The following is a 25,547-nucleotide window of genomic DNA, read 5'->3' as shown; positions in this document are numbered from 1 at the left end:
CCTCGCTACAGAGATCTAGGAAGACCGGGAAAGGGGGGGGGGCGTCTGAATCCCTGCTGCAGGCCTTGCTATTCTAAATTAACCCCTCCCCTCCTCGGGCAGCCCTGAGGAGAGCGGCGGCAGAGTGGGGAAAGTGCAAGCGAGCGAGCAAACGGGCGAGCAAGCGGGAAGGGGTTGTGGAAAGGAGGGGAGGAGGCGGGGGGTTACCTGCAGAGCGCCGGGGAGCTTGCTGCTTTCTCCTCGGCATGCTGGTGTTGCCGCCGTCTCTTCAGCCGCCCTCCTCCTCCTCCTCCTCCACCTCCACCTCCACCTCCTCCTCCTCCCTCAGCCGCCGCTGGAGAGTTTCCGCACAGGACTCTTCCAATCCCCACTCTTTTCATGCAGAAACAAACAAGACACACAAGACTAACAAAAATGGGGGGGTGGGAGGAAGGGATGGGGAAAGGGAGCAGCAGCTCGAGGGCTTCTGCCACTTCCAAGTCCGCTTGGGGAGAGCCGGCGGGAGGGGCGGGGGAAGGAGGGGAGGGGAGGGGGCGAAAAGTTTGCGCGGGTTCGCTGCTCCGGGCCGGCGGCTCTTCGGGTGTCCTTCTCCCGGGTCAACTCCTGGCGACGCCAACGGGGAGCAGAGGTTGCAAAGGGGGGGCTGGCGGTGCTGCTGGGATGCCGCTGCCCCCGGACCGGGCGCGGGGATGCCAAGCGCCGTCGCCACGCCAAAAACTCGCGGAGGCAATGTTTTCATTTACAAGGTTGATTTCTGACCTTCCCGCGCCCCCCTCCAACGCGCGCGTACACACGCCCTTGGGGCTTTCCTCCTCCTCCTCCCTTCTTTTTCCGTGGCTGTTTGAAAAAGTTACTTCGGAGACCAAACAAAGCTCGGCCGCCTCGCGCCGCGGTCCCTCTGCCCGAAGATGTGAGCCGGGAGGAGATGGAGAAGGCGGAGGGGGTGGGGGTTTGGCTCGCTCCGGCGACGCGCAGCCCAAATCCGTTTAGTCGGTCCGGCGCTCTCCCCTCGTCGTCTTCTCCTTCCACCCTCGATTACTTCTTCGCCGTCGTCTTGGGGGAAGAGAAGGGAGCAAACGGCAAACGGAGAGACGTTTGAATTCAACCCTCTTCCTCTCTCGGCTGCCTCTCCCCAACCCCCCGGCAAGCCTTTCTCCGAGATCAAAGAGTCTCCAAGCGCAACTTTATCGCTCGCTGGCTGGTTAAAAAAAAAAAAAAAGCTCGTGGATTTGGGCGATGCTGGTATTTATTGCGCTGATAATAGCTTTTTCATTGTGCAGAAAACGAGGTCGATCCAGTCTTTCCTTCTCCTCCCATCACTTGGTCTCATCAAGAAAGCAAACAGTAAAAAGGAGGAAAGCCCCCGTACATACTGATCACACCGGATGGGAAATGTCAGTCACTCCTCCACCTTCCAAAGAGTCACAGATCAAACAGTGGCACCACCGAAGAGGATTACTTTAATGCCTCGCTTCCCTCCCTCTCTCTCTTTCTTCCAAAAATCGCAGTTTCTTCTGATACTAGAATTACGCAAACACGTTTTAACAGGGATTATTGTTTATAGTTGATCTCGATCTGTAACAGAAAACAAACAAAAGCCCCCACCGGACAACCCCCAGAGATACTGTGTGAAAGACTGGGGGTTCCAAAGAGAAGCCGAGACATTCACAGGGTGGGAGAGATTAACGTGACCTATCCCCCCCCCCGGTTTAAACTCCTGGGAGAAAGAGATCTACTCTCCCTCTCTTCTCATTTCACTGAAATATAGCACACATTCAGATCCCAGAGCTTTCAGACAGTCTCAACTGATAGACAGACACATCGAGCTGCTTTTCCTGCTTCAGATTTTTTTTACTCCTCCTCCTCTTGCCAACGTCACCCTGACAATTACAAATAGCTCTCATACAAACCCATACCTGTCAATCTTTTTAATTGCTTTGTTTAATTTTAGTGTTTCTTTGGGTTGCTTTTTTGTTTTGTTTCTTCCAGACTAAACAACACACGGCAAACACCATAGCAGAGATTTTATTTTATTTTATTGTTCCTGGAAAAGGAGGCTTGTTGTACAGTAGAACTCAAAATAGTGATAGTCTGATTTTAAAGGCAAGTATTGACGGCACAGTTCAAGTTCTCCGAAGCTTGACTGCCAAGGATTTGGGGAAAGGAGGCACACATAAAGCAAGCGTCCACCACCATGCCACTGAGGCATTTTAAAAAGTTTATTTTATGGAAGATCATATATGTAAGTTTTTTACATTTTTAGCCACAGATAAGCTATATAAAAGATAAATCACTTTATGGGGAAGATGGGACATTAAGACGGTTTATAAATTTATTAAATTGAAATTTCTTGCCAGAATCTTAAACAAAACAAAAAGTACCTTTGTGTAAAAGCTAAAGTTAAATAAAATTTAACTCTTTTAAGAAAGGATTTCTAACTTACCTGAAATCACTGTAATCAAGAGTTAAATAAATATTTTTTTCTATTCTAACCTGTGCAAAGCTGTTTCGTGTTTACTGTAATTAACACTATGCATTGATTCCCAGGGCATAGTTTCAGACAGATCCCTAGTTTGTCTGCATCTGGCAACACCAAAGATTTGCACCGAAAGCATCTTGAATAGCAAATCTTCCTCGAAAGTGATTTTGTTTGTGTATATGTGTGAGGTCTGTTAAGTGGGTGAATAAACACTCTTTTGATTGCGCAATGTCTCCTCTAAAGTAAATTTACGGAGTTTAGTGGAGCTTTCTCCCAGATAAATAGGTATAAAGCTAATAATTTAATCTATGCAATATTGAACATAGCAGAAACGTGATAGATCGATGATAGATTAAAAGAAAAAATATTGAGGTCAAAAATAAATATGGCAACATTATTTAAAACCATATCTAACGGGGTGGGGGGGGCAAAAAAGCAACCAATGCATTTTCCAGCCTTATTTTGTCATATGGGAACGTTATAAAACCACGAGGAACTGAAGAACATAGGAAGTAGTTATTAGGAATCCTATTATTATTGCTATTACTACTGCTATTGCTACTACAATTACTATGATTCGAAGCTCACAAAATCACGCCTGTCCAGATTTTAAAATATGCTTTCGATCCTTCTGTAAATCTCTCGTGCCTTTACAGTATTTTCACCCCAATGCAAGCGCAGTTTCCAGTCGCGGTCGCAAGCGGCTCTGGTTTGATTTGTACCACCTTACGAGGAAGTGAACGTTTCGCACGGAAGGGGAGGGGCCTGTCTTAGCAGCCAGCGGCTCTAGCAGGCTGCTAATAACATTGCCAGATTAGCTGCAACTTCTTGCTCCCAGCCTAACCTTTTATTGAACTAATCCTACATTCGAGTTTTCTTTTTTTCCTCTTCTCTATTTTATATAGGAACGGTTTAGAAACCATCAGTTCCGGGTGCTATTTTCTTTTCTTTAAGGAAAGAGCTGGGGGGAAGGGTAAATGCGGCAGGTTGGAATATGCAATTATAGTCTCTTCCTTAGCAAGCAGACCAGCCTCCTCCACCAAAAAATTGAAGTAGAATAAGGTCGGGGATTTGCTCCTTCGTCTCCCCCAAAAGTACGTTTTCCTTCCTGAGTGAAAGGCAAATCTTTCGGTTTCTGCACACACTCGAACGCTGTGTGATTCTGCCCGTTTTGTTCTAGGGCTGCACAAAACGGCGCGCGGGGGCTTGGTTCGTTCCTGCGAAAAGAGCAAGTTTTAAGCAAGCTCAGCTCAGAAACTAATTTTGTCCGTGCTTTAAAAAAAAAAACCTAAAGACGGGACACAGAAAGTCCGCCGCAGGCGAAACTGCCGCAGCGGCTGCTAACTGCTGATCTAATCTTTCCGAGTGGTGGAGGGGCTAGAAAGGGAGGACTTGGAGCTTAGGCGGCAGCCCGCTGCATTAGACTTTATTTACATACACAAATCGCAATATACCGAGCCTGCCTGTGCTTGAGGGCTGCACGCTTGCGAAAGACTCCTCCTAGGTTGGAGAACCCGGGAGAGCGGCGAAAGGTTGGTCGATGACTTTCCACGGGCGGATCAGCGTGTGGCTGAAGTCTCGGGGAGCTTGGCACCGTTGGCTGAACCAACAGCATCTGATTGCTCCGGGGAGACCTTCCCGGGTGTGTTTGAGTGCTCCTCCGACCCGGCCCATCGTGGACATGTCCTACTCGCGTCACTTTATGGATTTCCAGGGCTCGTCCATTCCCACTTCCATGAAGAAACTGGTAGCGACTAAGCTGAATTCAAACTTCCGAGAAGCTGTTTCTCTTCGCCACGACGCGCCCGTGCCGCTCCCGGGAGACGGCGATCTGCTTGTTAGAAACAGGTGAGAATCCATTCCCCTCCCGCCTCCTTTTCCTCCCACTCCCAAGGCTTTGGCACCTTCGCCATAACAGGAGAGGGAGCAGGGATCCCTCCCGTTGCTGCCCGCACCGAATCTTTTCCCAAGCAAAGGCAAGGATCCTTTGCGCCCACCCCACCCTTTCCGCGCAGGCTAGCGCTCTTTTTGATCCTATCGAGTTGCATCGTCTGCCTTGGACAACTGTTAGCATAATTTATTATCCCAAATATTCTTCCCCGTAACCCCGCGTGCCCACTTCCGTGCAAGCAAAGCGGCCGTTCAGTTGACGGACGGCCGCCAACTCCTCCATATTTTATGGGCAAACAGTAGGAAGGCAATTATGCTTTCTCCTCCCTCCCCCTCCGGAAAAAAATCCATCACCCAGTCAGGAAAAAGATGAGAAAAGTCGTGAAGCGACTTTATCTGGAGCCTGTAGGTGACATCAAGGTGCAAAAGAAGAAACTTGGACAACCAGGAAATGAATTTTCAAGCCCCTCCCAGGTTGGGTAGGATTGCACCAGTATCCACAAACTGAGTGTGCAAGGGGTATGGGTAGGCGACCCTTTCTTTGCCGTATCGCCCTGGATAGGAGATGGCTAGTTGTACTATATATAATAAAGACTGACAGATCTGTGTGGATCTCCACGTGCGGTGGGACGTAGAATTAGTACTTAGGTTATTTATCGTCATCTTGGGCTGGGTGCGCGCGCATGTAGCACACTCCAGACAATATTTTAGACTAGAGGAAGTTGTGTACAAAACTCTATCTTTCCCCCCTCCCCACCGGAGTCTTCCACGTCACTAACCTTAAGCGTGTGCAGAATTAACAGGAAAGCAAGGGACCTTCATGGTATGGGGCTGCCATCCACCTTTCCCTGTCGCTCCTCAGCGGTTAATTCCACTACTCTCTTTTTTTCCCATTCACAAGAAAAGCAAGGCTAAAAGCAGATGCGGGAGGAAGGTGCGGCCCCTTGCACAATCGCTTTCCCTTTACACAGAAGGAAGGCCTTACCGATTTCAGTAAAATTTTACTTCCTTCCAGCTCCCTGCAAGCCTGTGGCCTTTGAAAGTATATGACTATTGTTCTGCAATTAGAAGCTGAACGCAGGCTTGCACGGCTTTCTCAGAGCTTTGAAAAGCACTGCTTTATGTAGGATCACTATATATGTATGTATATGTATGTATATATGTATATATGTATATATGTATATACATAGAATATAGCTTCTACAAATGGATTTAGTCTGGTCTTTTTTCCCCCTGTTTTTAAGATTATTCCCCTACTAGGTGCTTCCCATTGTGTAAAAACAACTTTTAAGAACCAAAAACCTAAAAATTGGGCAGGGGGGAGAAAAAGCTGTCCTTATCTTTTAGTCTGTGATTTGTGGGAAGATCTTTAAGAGTTTATTCAGATTCAAGGGGTTGCTGTCTCTAAAACGTTTTCTCTTAATGTGGATGTAGGAACTTTGGAATAATCTGAGATTGCCTTTCACTACTTTTTTTAGCCCTATTGAATCTGGTAGATTTAATTAGATAAAGTGCAATGACTAGAATGAAATGAATGATCAGTGAATCTCACAAAGCCAGGTATTGATACAGATCACAATAGTTATCCTAGCTCTGCCTGAACCATAGGAATATATGCATGTAGTGTGCAGCATTACCCACATTATAAAGTCTTACATCTCTGTTGTCAAAGGTTTGAATTATTGCAGCTATCAGAAGGCAGCATTTAGAAAGCAAGTATCTGAACCATTGCTAATGTTAAAGGTGAAAGTGATATCTAGTTTTGGGTACATTGAAATCCACTTTCTTAGTGAGAAGTGGGGGGGGATTGGCTGATACAAAAGAGTACAGGACCATACACTGTGCTTCCTGACTGTCTCTGGCATCAAAAGGTGGTTAGGTCCTTGTTCTCAGATCCCCTCCTCCACAGCACTTTCTCCCCCCTTCCCCCATGCAATTTGAAAATTTATGCATACAATTTATTTTTTTTCCAATGTAGCTCCTGTTCTTCCTTTTCTGCTGGGTGGGCTCTCTGGAGAGTTGGAGAATGCTTGTACGCTCTCCAAAGTTAGAGGAATGGGGGATGCCAAGTCTCAAACATATAAGGCCATCTCTTTCTCCCTTCCCCCTCTCTATGGTAAACACATTTTGAGTTTGCAAAGGTGCATGTGAAAAATCAAATTGGGAGTTCACAACTTTTGTGTCATGTGGATTGTGTGAGGTGATCTCCTGCCCTCCCCCTCCTTTTTTTTCCTGGAGGTTCTCATATAGGCAAGAGCAGAGATCTCATTAGTGCAAAATAAAGTGTGTTAAGAATACAGTTCTTTGACGTCTGCTTTTACTCTTTGAAAGCTTTCTTTGGTTTGTCTACACACTTTAATTTTTTGCAGTCTGGGAAAGTGTCTTTGCAATCTCTCAGTAGAATAAGTGCAGTCACCTGGATTTATTTAGCCTTGAAAATTCATTCTGGTCAATCACAAGACAAGGGAGAAGGAAAGAAGGCAGGAAAAGGTGTTTAAGAATACCACTACCATCTTACAGACTTACTACTTATTCACCTGAACATGCTTATAGTACAGAGCTAACCTTTACATTTTGTCTTGTCTGTGACTCTTATACCCATGCATGCCTGAATGACATTTATGTTGCCTTGGGCTATTGAAGTTCATTTGACTTCATTTAACTTTTTTCCTCTTTTAGAACAAGATTTCAATTTAGATGAAATCCCTTCTGCCTCTGCTTGGAAAATATACCTATCCTTACCACGAATAGATATGCTGTAGGATATATTTTGAATGGTAGAAATAAACCCTTGCAATATTTATAGAGGAAAAAGTCATTGGAAAATACAGTAGTACATTGTATTATATTGTGACCAGTGTGATTTTGTGATCAAAATCAGGAAGAAAATGTAGTAAACTAAACATATTAAACATGGTATTTAGGAAGATATGGTATATATATCTCTGCCCAGCTTCTGTCTCAACCTAGAATGCTAATTTCTGGCTTCCTGACCAAATGCAAGACTCAGCAAAGGTATGAGAAGCAAATATGTGGCAAGTGTCTGATTTCTGTAGAAGTGCAGTGTAATAATAAAACATAGGTATAATAATCTGGAAAAGAAAAATTGAGGATGGGTAGATTCTGATGGAAAGTGGGAAGAGATGCTACAATTGTCTCCTGCAGATTGTTTGGGTTAGACTCCCTCTTTCCTGGCTGTTGTTGGTGACTTTGTTTTGTCTGCCTATTCGAGCTTCCTGTCCTACATACCAGGTCTTCCAAGGGAGTACATTGTTTCTGAGTAAGACATACAAGCTGCTTAAACTCCTTTAAACATTCCTTCCTCCCCCCCACCCACATCTCACATATTAATCTAAGTTTGCAATTGTATGGAAAGTGGAGGCCTTGGTTGTTTAGGTTAAGCATTTTGATGGGTTGAACTGTGTTAAAGGCTTGGGTGCCTTCTACTTTGACGCAAAGGATAAAGGAGGAGCAGGGGCAAGGCATCAGTTAGGTCACATAGTTAATTTACTGGATAGTAGTGGTTGCTGTGGAAAGGCCACAGATCTCTTTCCCTTCACACAAGCTGATCCTGAACTTGCAACTTAGTTTTGCAAACAAGATACAAACTGATGATGCCCACAATTGTCCAATTGATTCCAGTGAACCCTATCTATGCTGTCTATCCAGTGCTTCAGTGGAGCTTTCACCTGAAAAGCCCCAAAGTGAGTGGGGTAATTGTAAATGGAGTAGTTGTACAATAATAGTGGATGAGTGAAATTTGCTGATTTCTTGTAGGACTAGTGGGAAGAATTCTTAAGTCTGTAACAAAAGCATCATTTATTCTTTTTAAAGTCACCACAATTTTAGGTACATACCTATAGCATTTCCCTAACCTTGGGATTGCTAAAATGGAACTTTTTAAAAAGTGATGTTTTGTGTTGCATGGGATAAGGGAATTTAAGCAGAGTCTGGAGATTAAATTGTTGAGTCACATTTTAAAGAAGGAAGAACTTCCAGAAGGGATCAGAAAGGTTGCTAAAATGTAATTTGGTTTATTGCTTGACCTTCTGCTGCTGTCATGGTGATTCTGCGACCCTGTCTTTCCTTTTTTCTGGTCAACCCTGCCATTTTTGCCCTTGTTGTCCACCTGAGAGGAAAAAGCTCCTATAAAGTTGGCAAGAGGCAACCGTGAGCGCCTGGAAAATTTGTCAGGGAAAAGCCAAAGTGGAAACAGCCTCAAGTATTTGGCATAAGAGAAGAAAAGCAATGGTGCTTGGGGAGAAGATCACCCAGTGGCCTTCCTCCCTCAACGGGTACTCCTTGCTGTTAGCAGTTTCCCTCTCAGACAGAGCCGTCAAGTCTGCTTTGTAACCACTTCGCCTTTGTTGGGTATACGCACTGGAGGCCAGCGGGGGAGTCAAAGTAAACACGGCTCCCTCAGCAGAGCTTATTCAGATAAAGCGGACGAAGGTGCTACTTGTAGTAGCACTTCGGCCGACAGAATTATTAAGACGTCGCCCTTGCCCAGCCAGCCACCTCGTTTACCTGCCCCCCAAGTTGGCGCCGCTACGCTCTGCATTGCATTATCTCGTGTTAAAAAAGTTAAAAAGGAAGAAAAGGGGGGGGGGGAAACGGGCTTAGGCGGGAAAAGTTGTGTAAACGCGTGTGTCCTCTTCGGCGTTTTTGCTTTAAACCGGAGAGGTGGTTCCCACCCCGGCTCTATGCAAAGTTTCACTTCAGATCCGAGGCTGGATCTGAAGGAAAAACGCGCTCGGGGTCTCGGGGCCAAAAAAATCAAAAGCCTCGAACTTGATCTTGCGCTCTGGAAGGGAGCCGCTCGCCAAGCGGCCAGGACCTTTGCCTCGGCTGAGGGAAAGGGAGGCGTTGAAAAAAGGCTGCAGAGGCGTGAAGGCAGCAACAATTAGGCTCGCGGGAGGAAGGAAATTTTCAGACGAGCCGCGCCGCGCCACCCTGTGACTTTGGGCGATAAATTGGGGGGGGGGAAGGAGGAGGAGGAATATCCTACGTGCAGCACAAATCAGTTGTATGAAGTACAGAAGCGGGGGATGAGTAAGTAAGGCCGGCTTCGTGTCCAACCGCCGCCTCTCCGGGTAGCAAACTTCCTGCAAGAAGTTGGCTTGCGAGGCGAGGCAAAAGAAGAGTTTCCTCGCGTAGTTGAGGCATCACCATATTGGTGCCCCGATCTTTTGTTTCTAACAACGCAGACCTTCGCTTTAGGATCTTTTTGTCTCTTACACTCACAAACACACACGACATGCACGCCTCGTTTTACTTTTCCAGTACAGGACGTAGAAAGGTACTTGCGTTTGGTTTGGTTTTCCTGAAGAGCCATAAATAGAACGAAGGTATCCTGTGGTGCAGATGCAGGCTAAATTTTATAAAGAATTCGACACTACATAAGTTGTTCAGCTGAGGATGTATGGGCATATATTTCTGAATCTGTAGCTATATACATATAGGAACACTTCATAATGAACCAGCCTGTTTTCTTAGAAATGTCCAAAGAGCTTCCTTTACTTCAGTTATTTCTATACATGTAAATGATTTCAAATCCCCATAACTCGACATATTTTTTACATGTTTTTTCATCAATGTGCATAATTAAATGCCAATATTTATTTATTTTTGGATATAAAGGACAATGTCAGCATAGATTCTTTTTAAATTTACGTGGAAGTACCTACCTTTAAACACTGCCTTTCTCCAGTTTACTTATTACTTAGTATCACAAGATACTTCATTGCCCATCTTTAATACTTTTACTCATTTTTACCTGTTAAAAATCAATATGTGCAAACTAGTGGTGCACTATTTTACTTTTTCTGTTCAAGGTTCTTTTAAGGTGTTTTAGTCATTTATATACAGCAAAATGTTTTAATAATGTGCAAATTAGTTGCATCAAAAGGCAAATTTATTACAGTCACTAGATCAATTTTCTTTAAATTTGCCTGCAGTAACATTTTTGTCCATTGACCTTGGAGAGGACTTTGATACTTCACATTATCATTAGTCATATAAAGTGTTGTTACAATCAGAAATGTAAATTTGCCTCCAGAGTCAATATACTTGTTAATTCTATTCTATTCTGTTCTGTTCTGTTCTATTCTAGTAAAAAACATATTTTTATTCCATAGCTTATCAAAAATAATTTTTATCTTTGTTACTTTTGTCATGCATAACAAAAATGCCTTGGGTTTTCATTTGAAGATACAAGGTCAAGTCTGCATGTTAGGAAAAGTGAAATCTGATTACAGTGATCTTTTTGGGGCGGGCGGGTGCACAAAATAATTCCTGCTGCAACCTTTGAAATATTTGAAGAGGCATCACTTAATCTCCAGCCTTATGCGTTTAAATGAAATTATTTTCTTACAAGTCTTATAAAAAAGAGACATTAACACATTTTTGTTTTCTTCTAGATTTGTTGGCATTAATGCATCTGATATTAACTACTCAGCTGGCCGGTACAACATTTTGGTTAAGCCTCCATTTGATGTAGGTTTTGAAGGGATTGGTGAAGTGGTGGCCTTGGGCTTAAGTGCAAGTGCAAATTACACTGTAGGCCAATCTGTGGCCTATGTAAGACCAGGAGCTTTTGCTGAATATACAGTTGTGCCTGCTAAAGAAGCCATTCCAGTACCTTCTATGAAACCAGAGTTTCTGACTCTTCTGGTAAGTGGAGCTACAGCATATATTAGTCTGAAAGAACTTGGAGAATTGTCTGAAGGAAAGACAGTTCTGGTGACAGCGGCAGCTGGAGGCACTGGCCAGTTTGCTGTGCAACTTTCAAAGAAAGCAAAATGCCATGTAATAGGAACTTGCTCCACTGATGAAAAATGTGCTTTTCTGAAATCTATTGGCTGCGATCGACCAATCAACCATAAAACTGAAAATGTTGCTGCTGTCCTCAAAAATGAGTACCCCAAAGGTGTGGATGTTGTGTATGAATCGGTTGGTGGAGAAATGTATGACTTGGCTATCAACTCCTTGGCTATCAAAGGTCGCCTGATCATTATTGGGTTTATTTCTGGTTATCAAACACTTACTGGCCTTCCACGAAGTCACACAGAAATGCTACCAGCAAAGTTGCTTAAAAAATCAGCTAGCATCCGAGGTTTCTTCTTAAACCATTACTTTTCTGATTACCAAATGGCTATGAAACACTTGGTTGAAATGTGTGAAAAGAGAGAAATTGTTTGTGAGGTGGACTTTGGAGACCTGTCTCTAGAGAACAAGTTTACTGGCTTAGAGTCAGTGTTCCGTGCTATAGATTATATGTACATGGGGAAAAACATTGGAAAAATTGTAGTTGAATTACCTCACTCTGTCAACAGTAAGCTGTAAAAACAGAACAATGACATAAATCAAAACAGAGCAAATGGGCATTTTATGCTTGGCGATAATGCTTTAATTTCTTTAAAGCTGGCAACGGGTAACATATTAAAATAGCAAAACAGTATTTTGATTTGTTTAAGAGGTTTTGTGGGGTTTAAAAATGCAGCTTGTAGCTGGTATTACATTTACTTCCACATTTTTTAGTATGGAGATTTTCAATTTCCAACTTTCAGTGGATTTGAATATAATTCTAGGCAAGTGCAAAACTGTTACAAATTGATGTCATACCTCTCTTCTGGAACTCAGTGTGTGAAGGCATATGGAGCTGCAATCTTACGCAGTTTGAATAAGATGAAGCCCATTGTCCTTAAAATGGCTTAGTAGCCACTTTAGTAGACATGCTTAGGATTAAGCAGCAATCCTATATGCATTTTACACAGAAATATGCCCTACTGATTTTCAGATTGATTATGCCTATAAATGTCTATATGGGACTGCACTATTAAACTATATTTGAGATTTGTTATACATACAATTTGGGATACATACAATCTGCAAAGACGTGGTAACAATGACACTAAACGTTTTTTTTACAAAGCTTATTCTATATAGTGCATTTTTATTCTAGTATGAACATGTATGTTCTTTTTACACGAGTGTTGAAAATGATTTTTTTTTCCTTTTGAATCAACTTTGCCAGCTTATTTTAATTTTTTATTATATTTTGGGACATTTGGTTATCTTATAAAATTATATTTGAAATGTTATCTTGCCATTGCACTCATTTATAACTAGAACTTTTCTAATGTTATCTAACTTTTTAACATTTTGTTGAAGATAAATAATCCAGAAATTTTCAGATTAATGAAATGCACTAGAAGATATATACTGTATCTCTGAAAATGGAAATGGTACAGATTAAAATGTTGGATTAGAATGTCAACAGTATATAGAATATATTTGGCATTGTAATCAAATGTCATTTCTGTAAGAGATCATATTGTACAATTCTGACTATAAATATTAAAATTAATTTTTTGCAGTTAATTTTTTTCAGCATGGTTCAGCTATCCAGTTTTTTCTCCTTTTGTTCAACAATGTGATCTCATGCTTGATTTATTCGGCTAAAAGTTCCATTGGGACATAAACTTTTTTGAACTTAACAAAACTTGTATCTAGGTAGATATAAATAGAACTGAGCTGTTAATAATTGCCTTTGAAATGCATTTTTTAAAAAAAATCATTTTACAAGTAAAGCTTTCTATAGTCACCTTAGTTCTATTCATTTTGTATTTCCTATTTGGGATTTGGGAAAGGCAAACATGTTTGATTTCCAAGTGCATCAATATATGTACTGATTTAAAACAAAGTTGATTTTTTTTCAGAAACTTCAAAGATGACAAAAATATGATATATTTTAAAAATCCTATATTGATTTCCAGTTCTTGGCTCTTTTACTTTTTTAAGAATTTGGACAATTGGAAACAAGTTTTAAGAAGTATAAAGCATTTTTTGAGTAGGGGCTCGATTTAAATTTACAGACAGCCCCTAAACCAACTAAATACCATTGTATCGATGGGATTAAAATGATTTGTACCTAAATACTTCAGTTACTAAGTTAGTTTTGGATTGAGCTGGTAATTTTTTTTTGTTAAACTGTAACTGAAGTAAATTTTGGATATTATCAGCTGAAATTTTTATAGAAACACTGTCATCATAATTTTATTTGATTATTTGATTCGATCAAAAAAATTGAAACTTCAGAATAATATTCAGTTTTAGACATGAACAACTCATGCTAAGTATTTGTAATCCAGGTCTGTTATGAGTCATTATATATTAATGCTAATGTCTAAATATCATATTTTTCAAATTGCTTATCTATGCACATAAATCTATGCACATGTGCAAATACATGCACATGTATTTGAATCTCAAAATTAATTTTAAGGGCCTAGTTATAAACAATATTTACATGCATACCATAAATCCTAATTTTAAAAATAAGATTTTTTGAACCACTGATTACAAAGAAATTACTTCATTTTAAATTTGCTATTAACATGCTTGGTATATAATTATATACTACTGCTACAATATAATTATACTAAATGTGTTTGGTATACTACTGGTATTTACTACTAAATATGCTTGGTTTTCTACTATGTGTATAAATTCTTTCAGTTTCAATTGGGCAGCCAATATGTGCCTAAATAAATCAAGAATTCACTTAAATATTAAGTGATTTATTGTATGACAATTGTTTAGCAAGAAATTTTATGTCATCTGTATAACTGAAGATTCTGAATTATTTCTCTGCACTAATATAACAGTTACTGGAAGAACTGGTAATTGACTGTAATAATTATCAAATATATTAAAGCAACGCAACAACTTAAAGCATTTTCTGTTAATAATAGTCACAGCCATTCTGTTGGATGTTGTGATTTAGTTGATTCATATTGTACACAACAATATAGTGTGTGGTAGAGCAAATATAAGTAAGCACTATGATGAATACCATAATAAGTGAAGCAAAGATAATTCTCATAAGAATACAATGGAGTAGAAATCCTGATTTCTAAATCTCTGTTAGCTGTGTTCATATATATTTATTTACAAACTCCTAACTTAGCTTCACAGTAATATAGTATTGCTTGAGAAATATTAAATTCAATTGGGTCTGAGATTACATACAAGTCAAAGAAAACACCTATATGATATTCACATCAAAATGAATTGGACTGCAGTGCTTATTTGGAGTCACATAACTTGTGGATTGTAATTATATTTCATTCTCTTTCAATTTAATTCAAAAAATATTTACATTCAGAGTCTTACTGTGGATGCTATGTTATTGTTTTGTTTCTTCGATGAAATTCTCAAAAGTGTCATAAATGTTCCTAGGCAACTCTTGGTCAGTTCCACCTTCAATGACACACTCTATGTTTACATGGGCAAGAGATTAAAAAAAATCTCCATATGTCATGAATGAATTGGTATTTTTGAGATGTGTATCACATATGTGTTTTACTATGCCTAATTTTTATTACCATCACGTATGTAACACTGATGTTTCTTTTACTTAGAGTTATTATAAATTTACCATAGGCTGGATTATGTTAATTCTGAGCATGTAATGAATTTCAAAAAAATATTTATGTATTTTTTTAAAAGACTTATGTTGCCACCCTTCTTATGAAACACTATTATCATCACAACAATCAGGAAAAAACAAAACTGATAACACCAAAGCCTGGTTTCTCAACCACCATTCTTAATACAACAAAAAATACAATCCCTGAGCACCATCTTCACTCTGTCCCAGCACTTGAGGGAAGAGCCAGCTCTTTATGGCATTTCACTCAGCATTGTACAAAAGTGGTATACAGAAGAGACTGTTGATAGATCAGTTGTCTTCCTGAACTGTGCAAGTAATAATGTACTTAAGTTAGATTTCAAGTTGCCCACTATATGAGTTGGTGGAGAGGAGAATTTTTCCCTTCTCAGGCTTTTGAACTAAGATATGTAGTTGAATATTTTTTTCAAAAAGCAGCACTAGAGGCTTTGGGAGTTCAGAAAAAGCCATGACACTTTTGTATACAACTTTGGATTTGGCATCCAAGGACTTACTTTAAAATGTGTTTTTTAAAAATGTGACTCCATAATTGATGCATGTGTGCTTTAGAAAGTTACTACAGGTAGTTCATTTAGTGACCGTCTGAAGTTACAAACCACACTGAAAACAGTGCCTTCGAACCAATTTTCACTCTTATGAAAAGCAGCCCCATGGTCATGTGATCAAAATTCAGATGCTTGGCAACTGACTCTCATTTATGACCGTTGCAGTGTCCTGGGGTCACGTGATCACCTTTTGCAAACCTTCTGACAAGCAAAGTTAACAAATGCAGTGACTCACTTAACAACTGTCGCAAGAAAGATCATAAAATGGGGCAAAATTGACTTAACAAATGTCTCACTTAGCAACAAAAATGTGGTCATAAGTTGAGAACTACCTGTATTGACACCATATAAAGAACAAGCTTTTCATAATATTAAGGCAGAATTTCAAAAGTCACAACGGTTGAAAAATATACAAATACTTAATTAAGTCTTACAAAATTGAATGCAGCTTGCTTTTGAGTAAACCTGTATATTTTTGTCTAAAAATTTTCTATGTGAATTTGCTTCAGGGAAAAATCTTGATGGAAAAAGGTTTTGCAGAGTAAAAGCAGCCTTTTTTTTCTACATGGAAGTAAATCAAGCTTCAGTGATGAGGGCAAGGGAGAGATACCAAGAAAGGAAGAATATGATATAAAATAATTTTAAAGATAATATGTGGTAATTTGCCATTTTAGCATATTTTATAAGATAATTTTTCTATTGAATGGATCTGGTTTTTAAAAATAAATTACGATTCTCAATATCTACTGTTGATGTTTTGGATTTTTTTTTAAAAAAAACCAGTTGCTGTCTATAGGCTATGCAAATACAGATAAGTGAACTGTTCAGGAAAAAGTTTTCCTCAGTCTTCAGAAATGTTTTTTTATTTGTTGGTTGCTTTTCCTCAACCAAACTGAGAAAAAAAACCCTGTTTGAATAGGCTGTTTTACAAGATTTACTCATTTTCAGGTGCCTAATATAGCTGCTAGCATGCATGCACAACAATACAATTTGTATGGTAAATGGAATCAAATAATGCCTTCGCTGAATGTTATGGCTGCACTGAAGAGAAATGTCACGGTAAATAGCTGCCAAATTATGGATCATACCGAAGTGTCACAACTGCACTAAAGACAAATGGGGCTGGAGGCTATTGCCACCGGGACGCTTTTGAGTTATGGAGAAGAAGCACAGCCTTGATGTGAGGCTCTTTGTGTCGTCATTATAGCAAAGGGTTACTGGTGCAGTGTTCAAGAAAGTCTAGACCAATGGAAGGGCTGGTTATTAATCTGTCTGTTTCTAATCTATCAGCTGTAGAACAGACCGCCTTCAAAACACGTGAACACGCCTAGCAGGAAAGAGATAAAGACACTAAACACTGCAGGTCTTATTAACATAAATAGGAATGGAAAAGGACAGGCAATGGCCAAATGTTGAATGCTATAATCAAATAAAATATACGTACCGTGACGTTTAACATCCTACTACACATTTGAAAAGTTTACTTGCTTGTGACTTGGATATATATATGTACGGAATAAAGATGTAATCCATTTCCCCCCCCCCTTTGTAAAGAGTTGAATAGTCCCGGTTTCATTCATTCATTTTAATGGAAGGGTAATAAAGATGAAAGACTTAACATTTTAACTGATGCACTCCTTAAGTGAATGAAGAGAAATTTATTATGTTTTGCATGGCAATGATAAATTCTGAAAGTGACTGTGTGTTTCGGATGCTATAAAAGCCCCATGTTAAAGGGGGGGGAAGCATAGAATTAAAGCAGAAAAGGCCCACCCGCCTCTTTTTTTTGTAATCTTGAACGGATTGCATTATTTTTGCTTATCCTTAGAAACTAGACATTTCTCAGGCATGAAAAGGTCTTTTTCTTTAAAAAACGATTTACCCCGATACAAGATCTTTACTACCATACTTGAAGACATTTTCAGATTTAGCAACCTACACATATATTTTAAAAGTGATTGTATGTGTATGTAGGATATGTTTTTAAAATACATTTTAAGTAATTACTATAATATTCTAAACATGAATGAATGCTGTAGCGCAACTGTAAGTCCTCATTTTTAGAGAAAAGGTTTGGCCCAAAAATTGTGGATGAATCACCACTATTCTACAGAAAATGGCATTCTTTCCATATTATCCTTAAGGTCAGTGGGAGTGCAGGGTTATGGGCAGGTTGCACACTAGTTAAATTTTACGCACTCTTAAATACGTGCTACGTTTTCCATGTTATGAATAAACAGAATTCTTCACTATTTCTCTTACTTTATTTTTAGCTCAGTACTGATAAATTTGCCTCTTATTTTACATTCTAGTGTGTGTGAGCTATACAATAATTATTATTATACCTTAACACTTTGAAGCTTTTTTTTAGCACAGTAAGCAGTTCGATTTTGGACAATGTAACAGGTTTTAACAGGCAAAATGACAAGCCTTATTTAAAATGTCTGCTTTGTCATCTGATACAAAATTCTATCAAAACCCAACTAGAATGTCTTGAAATAGTTATTAGTTACCCAAAATTAATGTTTATACCACAATTGCAAGTAATTGCTGTTTATTAAATGAAAACTCTGTAAAGTACTTTAGGAACATTTTGGCTAATGAGCATGTAATGTTCTTTGTTTAGTGTAGAACTTTTTGTGTTCAGATCTACAAGATGCTGGAAAGTTGACAAATTACATCATTTAAGACAGATGCCTGCCTTGGGGAAGATTTTTTTTTTTTAGATTTCCTGTTTCAGCCTTTTATTTCAGTAACATTTGCAGTTGCTATAAGAACTGTACCTGCACAGTATTTAACCCTTTCACACTATAGTTCACACTAATTCTGAGATTTGCGGCTTGTAATGAGCAAGAATTATAGAATACTATTTCGGCAAGCTTGTTTCTCTATCGTTCAATCCAAAATAGTTGTTTCTTTCCTTTTTTAAAAAATGTTTATATCTGACATTAAACAAGTTTAAGGTGGCAACAAAATTTATACAAAAGAAAATATAATACAGCTAGTCCTTGACTTACGACCACAATTGAAACCAATTGAAACCAACAGTTGTTAAATGGATTTTGCAACATTTTATTACTTTTGTTGCCACAGTTGTTAAGTGAATCACTGCAGCTGTTAGGTTAGTAACATGGTTGTTAAGTGAATCTGGCTTCCCCATTGACTTGACTTGTCAGAAGGTTGCAAAAGGCAATCACATGATCCTGGGATACTGCAACCATCATAAATATGAGTCAGTTGCCAAGTGTCTGAATTTTGATCATGTGACCACAGGGATGCTGCAACAGTCATAACTGAGTCATAAGTCACTTCAGTGCCATTGTAAATTTGAACAGTCACTAAACAAACTGTTGTAAATGAAGGACTACCTGTACTCAAATGCAAATATCAAAGAAATAAAATCTGAGACAGAACAATGCGAAGAGGGAATCAAATGATTTGTTTTCCTTGCCATATATATAAAATCCAATGGGGATTATTGTAACCAAATAGTTTTTCTGTGGGTGTGCATTAATGTGAGGAATGGCTGTGTAGCAGCTGAGAGTAAAAGCTTAATTAATGTAGCTTTGTGCATCCAAATATGCCCGTGCTCACTCCCAGATTAAAAAAACCTCTTTCTCAAGGAATTGAGTTCTTAAATGAGTCAAATAGTTTGTAGGTGCTGAAGCTCTATCATGTGAAGAAACAAGTTTTATTGAACAGCAGTATCTTAAGTATGCAAACTTGGAAGTTATCTACTTGCTGAGATAATGGCTTCTAATGTAGTCTCAAAATTGTCTCAACATATCAGGGGCATTAGTTCCAAGAACAAATGAATAGATGAAATAATATAAGATACATAACTTAGGAAAAGTCTTGACAGTTTGGAACTATTCATTTTACTTATAAAAATAGTAATTTATTGCTTTAATCCAAATAGTTTATAAAATGGCTCCATGAAACAGTTGCTTTTCTTTCATTCCGTTCTCTGCAGCAATCATAAATTACCTCAAGTTTTTAATCTACAGCATATGCAGTCTAATACTAGTTATCTATGCCAGTTCTCTGGATTGTCACCCTCTAAAGTAACTAAGCAATGGAAGCTTGTCTTTGAATTATGTATATTTATTGTTTATCTATTTAATTACTTTATATCTAGAATGGATTCTGACAGCCATATTAAAATATTAAACTTGAAAGATAAAATAAGTACAAAATAAGTACAAAATAAAGATCAAAATAAGATGGTATGAAATACAGAATGAAATACTCAAGATATTACATTTTAAGAACCCAGAAGTAGGATAATTTTTTCCCCTTAACAATGAAAAAAGGTCAAACTCGGATATAGTTAAGACACTTACTGGAATTGACATAGGCAAGCATGTCTTGTTGAATTTATCATAGATGTATATTATACTGTGTGGTAGACACTGTTTCAGATGCTAGATTCATGTTTGTTTGGCATCTAGAAGTAAGCACAAGAACATGGATTTTTTTCCCCCTGCATTTAAAGGCAATGTATTGTTTAAGCACAGTGGCAATATTTTTACATAGTCCCAACTTTCAGCAATTACATTTAAATTTGAATTTTGAATTTGATCTTTGAAGAGTATTCAAAGAAGCAATTTTAAAAGAAGTTAGTATAATTATGGGATCTGAACATGACTAGAGCATTTATCTTTATAAACAAGCTACCCATATTCAGGAGGAGACAGATCAGGGGTGAAATGCTCCCGGTTTGCACCGGCTCCCTCAATTAGGTAGCGATGGCAGCTGCTGGTTCGGAGGACCGGTAGCAAAAATCCCTGGCCCCGCCCCTCTTGCCTCTGCTGAGCCGCACCATCAGCAGAGGTGTTTTTTTTTTTACTTTTAAAAGTTTTTCTTCAGCCGAAACATGCCTTTAAAAGTAAAAAAAAAAACCTCTGATGATCGCGGGGCTGAGCAGAGATCATCAAAACCCTTTAAAAGTCTTTTTTAAAAAAACCCTCTTCAGCCGAAGGGTAGAAAAACAAGAAAAAAACCCCAGGTTTTAAAAGCCTCTGGCGATCCCAGAGGAGTTTCCTGATCCTCACAGGCTTTTAAACTCACTTTTTAACAGCCCCCACTTACAAGAGCCCCCACCCATGCCCAGCCAATTCCCCCTCCTCACTTACCTATAATTACTGCTCTTTTGGGCTGGCAACGCCATGCTTTCTTCAGCTACTGAAGAAAAAAAAAAGCTTGCTTTGACTTCCTGCTTTGCTGGTTGAGGAACTCTGGGATTCGAAGTCCACAATAAAATAAAATAAAATAAATAAAATAATAAAATAAAATAAAATATTTGTGCAGCTTTCTGAGATTTGGTGTGTTCCTCTAGTGTTTCACTCTAACTACACAAACACACAAAATCTCAGAAAGCTATATGTGGCATTTTGTGTGTGTGTGTGTGTGTGTGTATGAGTTGTGTGTATGTAAAGTGTGAAAGTTGGTTTTTGAGCTTTTTGTGGCTGTGTGAAGTGTGAAGTGCAGCTGCTTTTACATTTTGTGTGAGTCAGTTGTGTTGTGTTGTGTGTCTGTAAATTGTGAAAGTTGGTTTTTGATACCTCTTATTGTTTTTATACTTTGTTTATTATTTTTATTATTTATTGTTATTGGCCACGCCCACCCAGTCATCTGACCACCAAGCCATGCCCACCAATTAAGCCACGCCCACAGAACCGGTAGGGAAAATTTTTAGATTTTACCCCTGAGACAGATATCTAGTCCACATACTAACCATAGCTAGTGAAAATGTATTTCCTGACGAGGCTATTAGAGCCTCTGACAAAACTGAATCCAGGAATACTCCAGTACTATGAATTGGTTCATTTGCAACTCCATCCAAAATAGATCATCTTCTGGACATAAAAGCAACTCACAGACTGTTTATTCATTTTATTTCTTATAGTCCTCATCCAATCAGTTACTGGATTTGACTCCAATTAACATCTAGGACTTTACCTGAATCAGGTATCACAAAGGTGGGTTTCATGTTTATGGATACGAAGTTTGTAATCATATGGGATTTCATAGCATGTCATGGGGACTAACATTTAAATTGAGGGGTCCCTTTTGACCAGTGGCTTAGTCACCAAGTCAAATCAGTTATTCAAAAGATTACACCATGATCAATGAATTATACATACAAAATTAAAAATAGGTAATTTAGCATTGCCCATAGTCACTAATTACCAGTGGCCAGATTGCAATTAAATTGAATGTTTTGGTTCAAAATCATTTGAGTTTCTGAATACAGTTCACCTCAATGATCTGATCAGTACATTAATCTCATTCAGAAAATCAACTTGATGTAGAGATATAACCTTCATATTAAATCTCTAAATCTCAAATCTTTTGTACAGCCATAGTTCTTTTCTATCCAGTTGTAGTTTAGCAAACACAAATCCAAAGTACCTCCATGTCCATATGCCATATACCATACCATTTCACTTAATGATAACATATACTTTGTAAGTGATTAAAAATAGTATTTTTGTAAAGATGATTTGCCGTATTGAAAATAATTTGCATAACATTCTGTATTACATGCTGTTCATCTGAGGAAAAGTTTGAGATTCAATACAGTAGCTTTTGGAGCAGCTTTATGGAAAGGCATGAACAGAATGAAATGCTTGTTTGAGACTAATTAGATTTAGCATAATTCAATGTCAGTTGTTCTAGTGTTAAAGAGTCTGTGGGAACAGATATATTACTCCATGGATTGTATCATTCCCACCAGTGTTTGTCTTCACTTGGGTTCAGAAAAAAGTCTAAGTAATAAAGTTTAATAATTTTCACTGAAAGTTAAATTTTGCCAATTGTCCCTTCGCACCGCACCGCCTGCCCCCATTTAATACTTAAGTTGCCTCTTCAAATCCTTTACTCTATTCATACTCTGATTATTCTGTGAAAAAATAAAACAATTACTATAGGCTTATATTCAAATAATCATTTCTAATGAAAGTCTAATTCTACTGAGTTACATAGATGCTTGGGAAAGGGCTTACCTATGTACTAGATATATTTACACATTAGACAATGTAATAGGCAGATATGCTTTTTCAAATTTATTGATTAATTGTGTTACCTACAAACAATATATATGAAGTTTTGCAATGAGCTCATCCTACAGAAAACAATAAGAAAAACATGGGAAACTGTAACAGTCATGTATTACTTACCAGTCCAAAACACTCTCGCACCCCATTTAAAGCATTATTGCTGTTTAAAATAAAAGATCCTGAACAATCATAAACATGCCACTTAGTGAGGTCAGGGGGGAAAAATGACCCAAGTCATTCTACGAATGCTGTCATTTGTTCTGAATGTGAGTCAAATCAAGTACATAAGCCTAAGAATCACACCACTGATATTCTGAAGCTGTATGCACCATCCTACTATGGACGTGATAAAGCTTTATGGACAGACTTCTTACATGTTTCCTTAAAATATATACCCTAAGGGATTCATTCAGTGGGAAATAGCATACACAGGAAATGTGTGTAGGACTTGGATATAGAAACACACGCAATATGCAGAACAAATCTGAGTAATTTCAACATGCCTCAGGCAGGCCATGTGCTGCAAGCTGGAAATCTGATTTCCATCCACAAACCAAAAGAAAATGCTACTTGTTGGTCCTTAGCTGACATTATGAGAATATAAAGTAACAAATAGCACATGTATACATAATACCTCAATACATGTACATGAAATGTCCATATACATAGTTATCAACAAATAGATATAGTACATTGTCCTGGTCATCCCTAGTTCATTAACCAAAGTCTGAAATTGTTGAAACAATTCTACGAAGGAAGGGGGACCAGAAACTTAACATTGCTTTTTTTCTTTGTTAAACCCTAAATCCCATTTAAAGCTGGAAGGAATATATTTAGATGGACCCCTTGCAGCTTTTTCTATACCACCTTAATATTTTGTACTTCATACTACATTGTTATGGAACTACAGTTGCAGAGAAACACTAGATTTGTTTCTTGAATTCTAGACAATCTATATACAAATCCTGATTCAATGACCCCTACTTTAAGATTAATGACAATAGATCACCATTACCAGCATTTAATCACTAATTCTATGTCAAGCGACCTCTCACTTAAGGTTTGCCCAACACAGAGATTAAATACCAAGAACAGAAATATGAATCCATCCAAAGTGTTGGATTTGATGCATTATGACACACCAGGCTAAATTTTACAGCTTTGTTTTGTTGAAATTCTTCATTCAAAATCTGTTGAAACCACCACAGTCTAAAAATGTCAACATCTTGAAACATATGCTGACTCTGTAAACCGCTTAGAGAGTGCTGGAAAGCACATTGAAGCGATATATAAGTCTTCGGTGCTACTGCTGTCTTCATTTGTTCTTAAATGCTAATATTAAAAAAAATAGTTATAAGTAGCCAAGTAAAAAGGAAAAAATATTTCGTCTCATCAAATGTGAATTGGAAGGATCTTAATATTGCAGCCTGTGAAATCTTCACTGACAGATGGCTGTGCCATCCCTATTTGAAAACCTCCAGCAGAGGAAGACCACCACTGTTTCACAATTCAACAATTCTTATGAGAAAATACCTCCTAATAATCAGGAGTCTCCCTGAATTGCCCTTATTTTAATTCTAATCTATTTCTCCTTGTTCTGTTCCCAATTTCAGCAGAAATCAGGTCTGTGCCATTTTGTATCATTATCAGATCTTCTACCAGGCTTTACTTTTGCAAGCTAAGGTAAAGGTAAAGGTTCCCCTCCCACGTATGTGCTAATCATTCCCGACCCTAGAGGGCACTGCTCATCTCCATTTGAAAGCCAAAGAACCAGTGCTGTCCGAAGATGTCTCCATGGTCATGTGGCCAGCATGACTAAATGCCAAAGGCACACGGAACGCTGTTACCTTCCCACCAAAGATGGTCCCTATTTTTCTATTTGCATTTTTTATGTGCTTTCAAACTGCTAAGTTGGCAGAAGCTCGGACAAGTAACGCAGCACTAGGGATTCGAACCGCTGAACTGCCGACCTTTCGATCAACAAGCTCATTGTCTTAGCCACTGAGCCACCACATCCCTTATTTGCAAGCTAAATATGCCAAATTCCATCTAACTACTCATTGAGCCTGGTTTCCAGAATCCTTTTTGTAGAACTCCAAGTATGGTCTAAGGAGCACACTACAGATAGTCCTTGACTTACAACAGTTCATTTAGTGACTGTTCAAAGTTACAATGGTACTGAAGAAAGTGACTTATGGCCGTTTTCACACTTACAGCAGCATCCACATGGTCACAGGATCAAAACTGGGATGCTTGGCAATTGTTTCGTACTTATGACGGTTATGATGTCCTGTGGTCATGTGAGCACTTTTTGCAACCTTCTGACAAGCAAAGTCAATGGAGAAGCTAGATTCATTTAAGAACTGCGTTATTAAGAGCTGCAGTGATTCACTTAACAACTGTGGCCAGAAAGGTCATAAAATGGGACAAAATTCACTTAACAATCGTCTCACTTAGAAATGTTAGGCTCAGTTGTGGTCCAAAGTTGGGGACTACCTCTATTATGGCGGTGTTCAAGCCCTTCACTGAAATAGAATCGGTGGCTTCTGCACAATTAGTGACCAGGTTTAGATTATTAGAATACTTTACAGTAGGATTCTTCCTATTTACTAAGTATAGTAAAACAAGGAGTCATCGCTCATGGTTCCTGGCATGAAATAAGCAATATAATTAATCCTTTTTTCTTCACTGACAATTTCCCAGCAGTAAAATAAAATAACCTTGCTTGCTTGCATTTTCTGATCTTAGCCTCAATCCAGAAAGAGGAAGGCAAAAGGACCCTAGAAGTGTCTTATAAGAAGACTTCTGATATTTTCATTGATTGCATTTTTCATGCGTTGTTTTATTATCATTTTCACCATCACCCACAACAGCATATAGTAAATCCAGAATAAAAGAGCATAATTACATTTCTTTCCTCTTATATTTTCAATGAACAAAACAGACTTTTCCATAGCACTAAGCTTTACTTTTCATAAGGTTATCACTGCTGGTATTAAAGAATTCACTAATGTTACAATAGAAGTTTGAATGATTTCATCAAATGTTTCTTTTGTAATGTATTCTTCAAAAGAATTCATTCTGTCAGGTAATCAATT

General features: G+C 38.6%; 2 protein-coding genes across 4 annotated transcripts in view; one reads left to right on the top strand and one right to left on the bottom strand.

Annotated features, from left to right (window-relative positions):
* The window catches only part of TSHZ1 (teashirt zinc finger homeobox 1), an 85,329-nt gene extending 78,299 nt beyond the window's left edge, over nucleotides 1-7,030 (bottom strand). Inside the window, exon 1 of one of the 3 annotated variants that reach the window (XM_058177860.1) lies at nucleotides 5,149-7,030. Coding sequence is in view for 1 of the 3 variants with exons in the window: in XM_058177858.1 (XP_058033841.1) it covers nucleotides 208-247 (40 nt within the window). In the remaining 2 variants the exon portion in view is untranslated. Of the gene's footprint in view, nucleotides 1-207; nucleotides 294-5,148 lie in introns of those variants that run through there. The other 2 variants (XM_058177858.1, XM_058177857.1) reach the window with 2 other exon arrangements.
* PTGR3 (prostaglandin reductase 3) lies at nucleotides 3,244-17,925 on the top strand. The gene is made up of 2 exons (XM_058177862.1): nucleotides 3,244-4,327; nucleotides 10,789-17,925. Exons 1-2 carry the CDS (start codon nucleotides 4,020-4,022, stop codon nucleotides 11,711-11,713), a joined length of 1,233 nt encoding a protein of 410 aa, XP_058033845.1. The 5' UTR covers nucleotides 3,244-4,019; the 3' UTR covers nucleotides 11,714-17,925.
* The last annotated feature ends 7,622 nt before the right edge of the window (nucleotides 17,926-25,547 follow it).

Source organism: Ahaetulla prasina, chromosome 3 (genome assembly GCF_028640845.1).
Source record: "Ahaetulla prasina isolate Xishuangbanna chromosome 3, ASM2864084v1, whole genome shotgun sequence".
Taxonomy (NCBI): domain Eukaryota; kingdom Metazoa; phylum Chordata; class Lepidosauria; order Squamata; family Colubridae; genus Ahaetulla; species Ahaetulla prasina.
The sequence above is the reverse complement of the archived record's forward strand: the minus strand, read 5'-3'. Positions and strand labels throughout refer to the sequence as shown.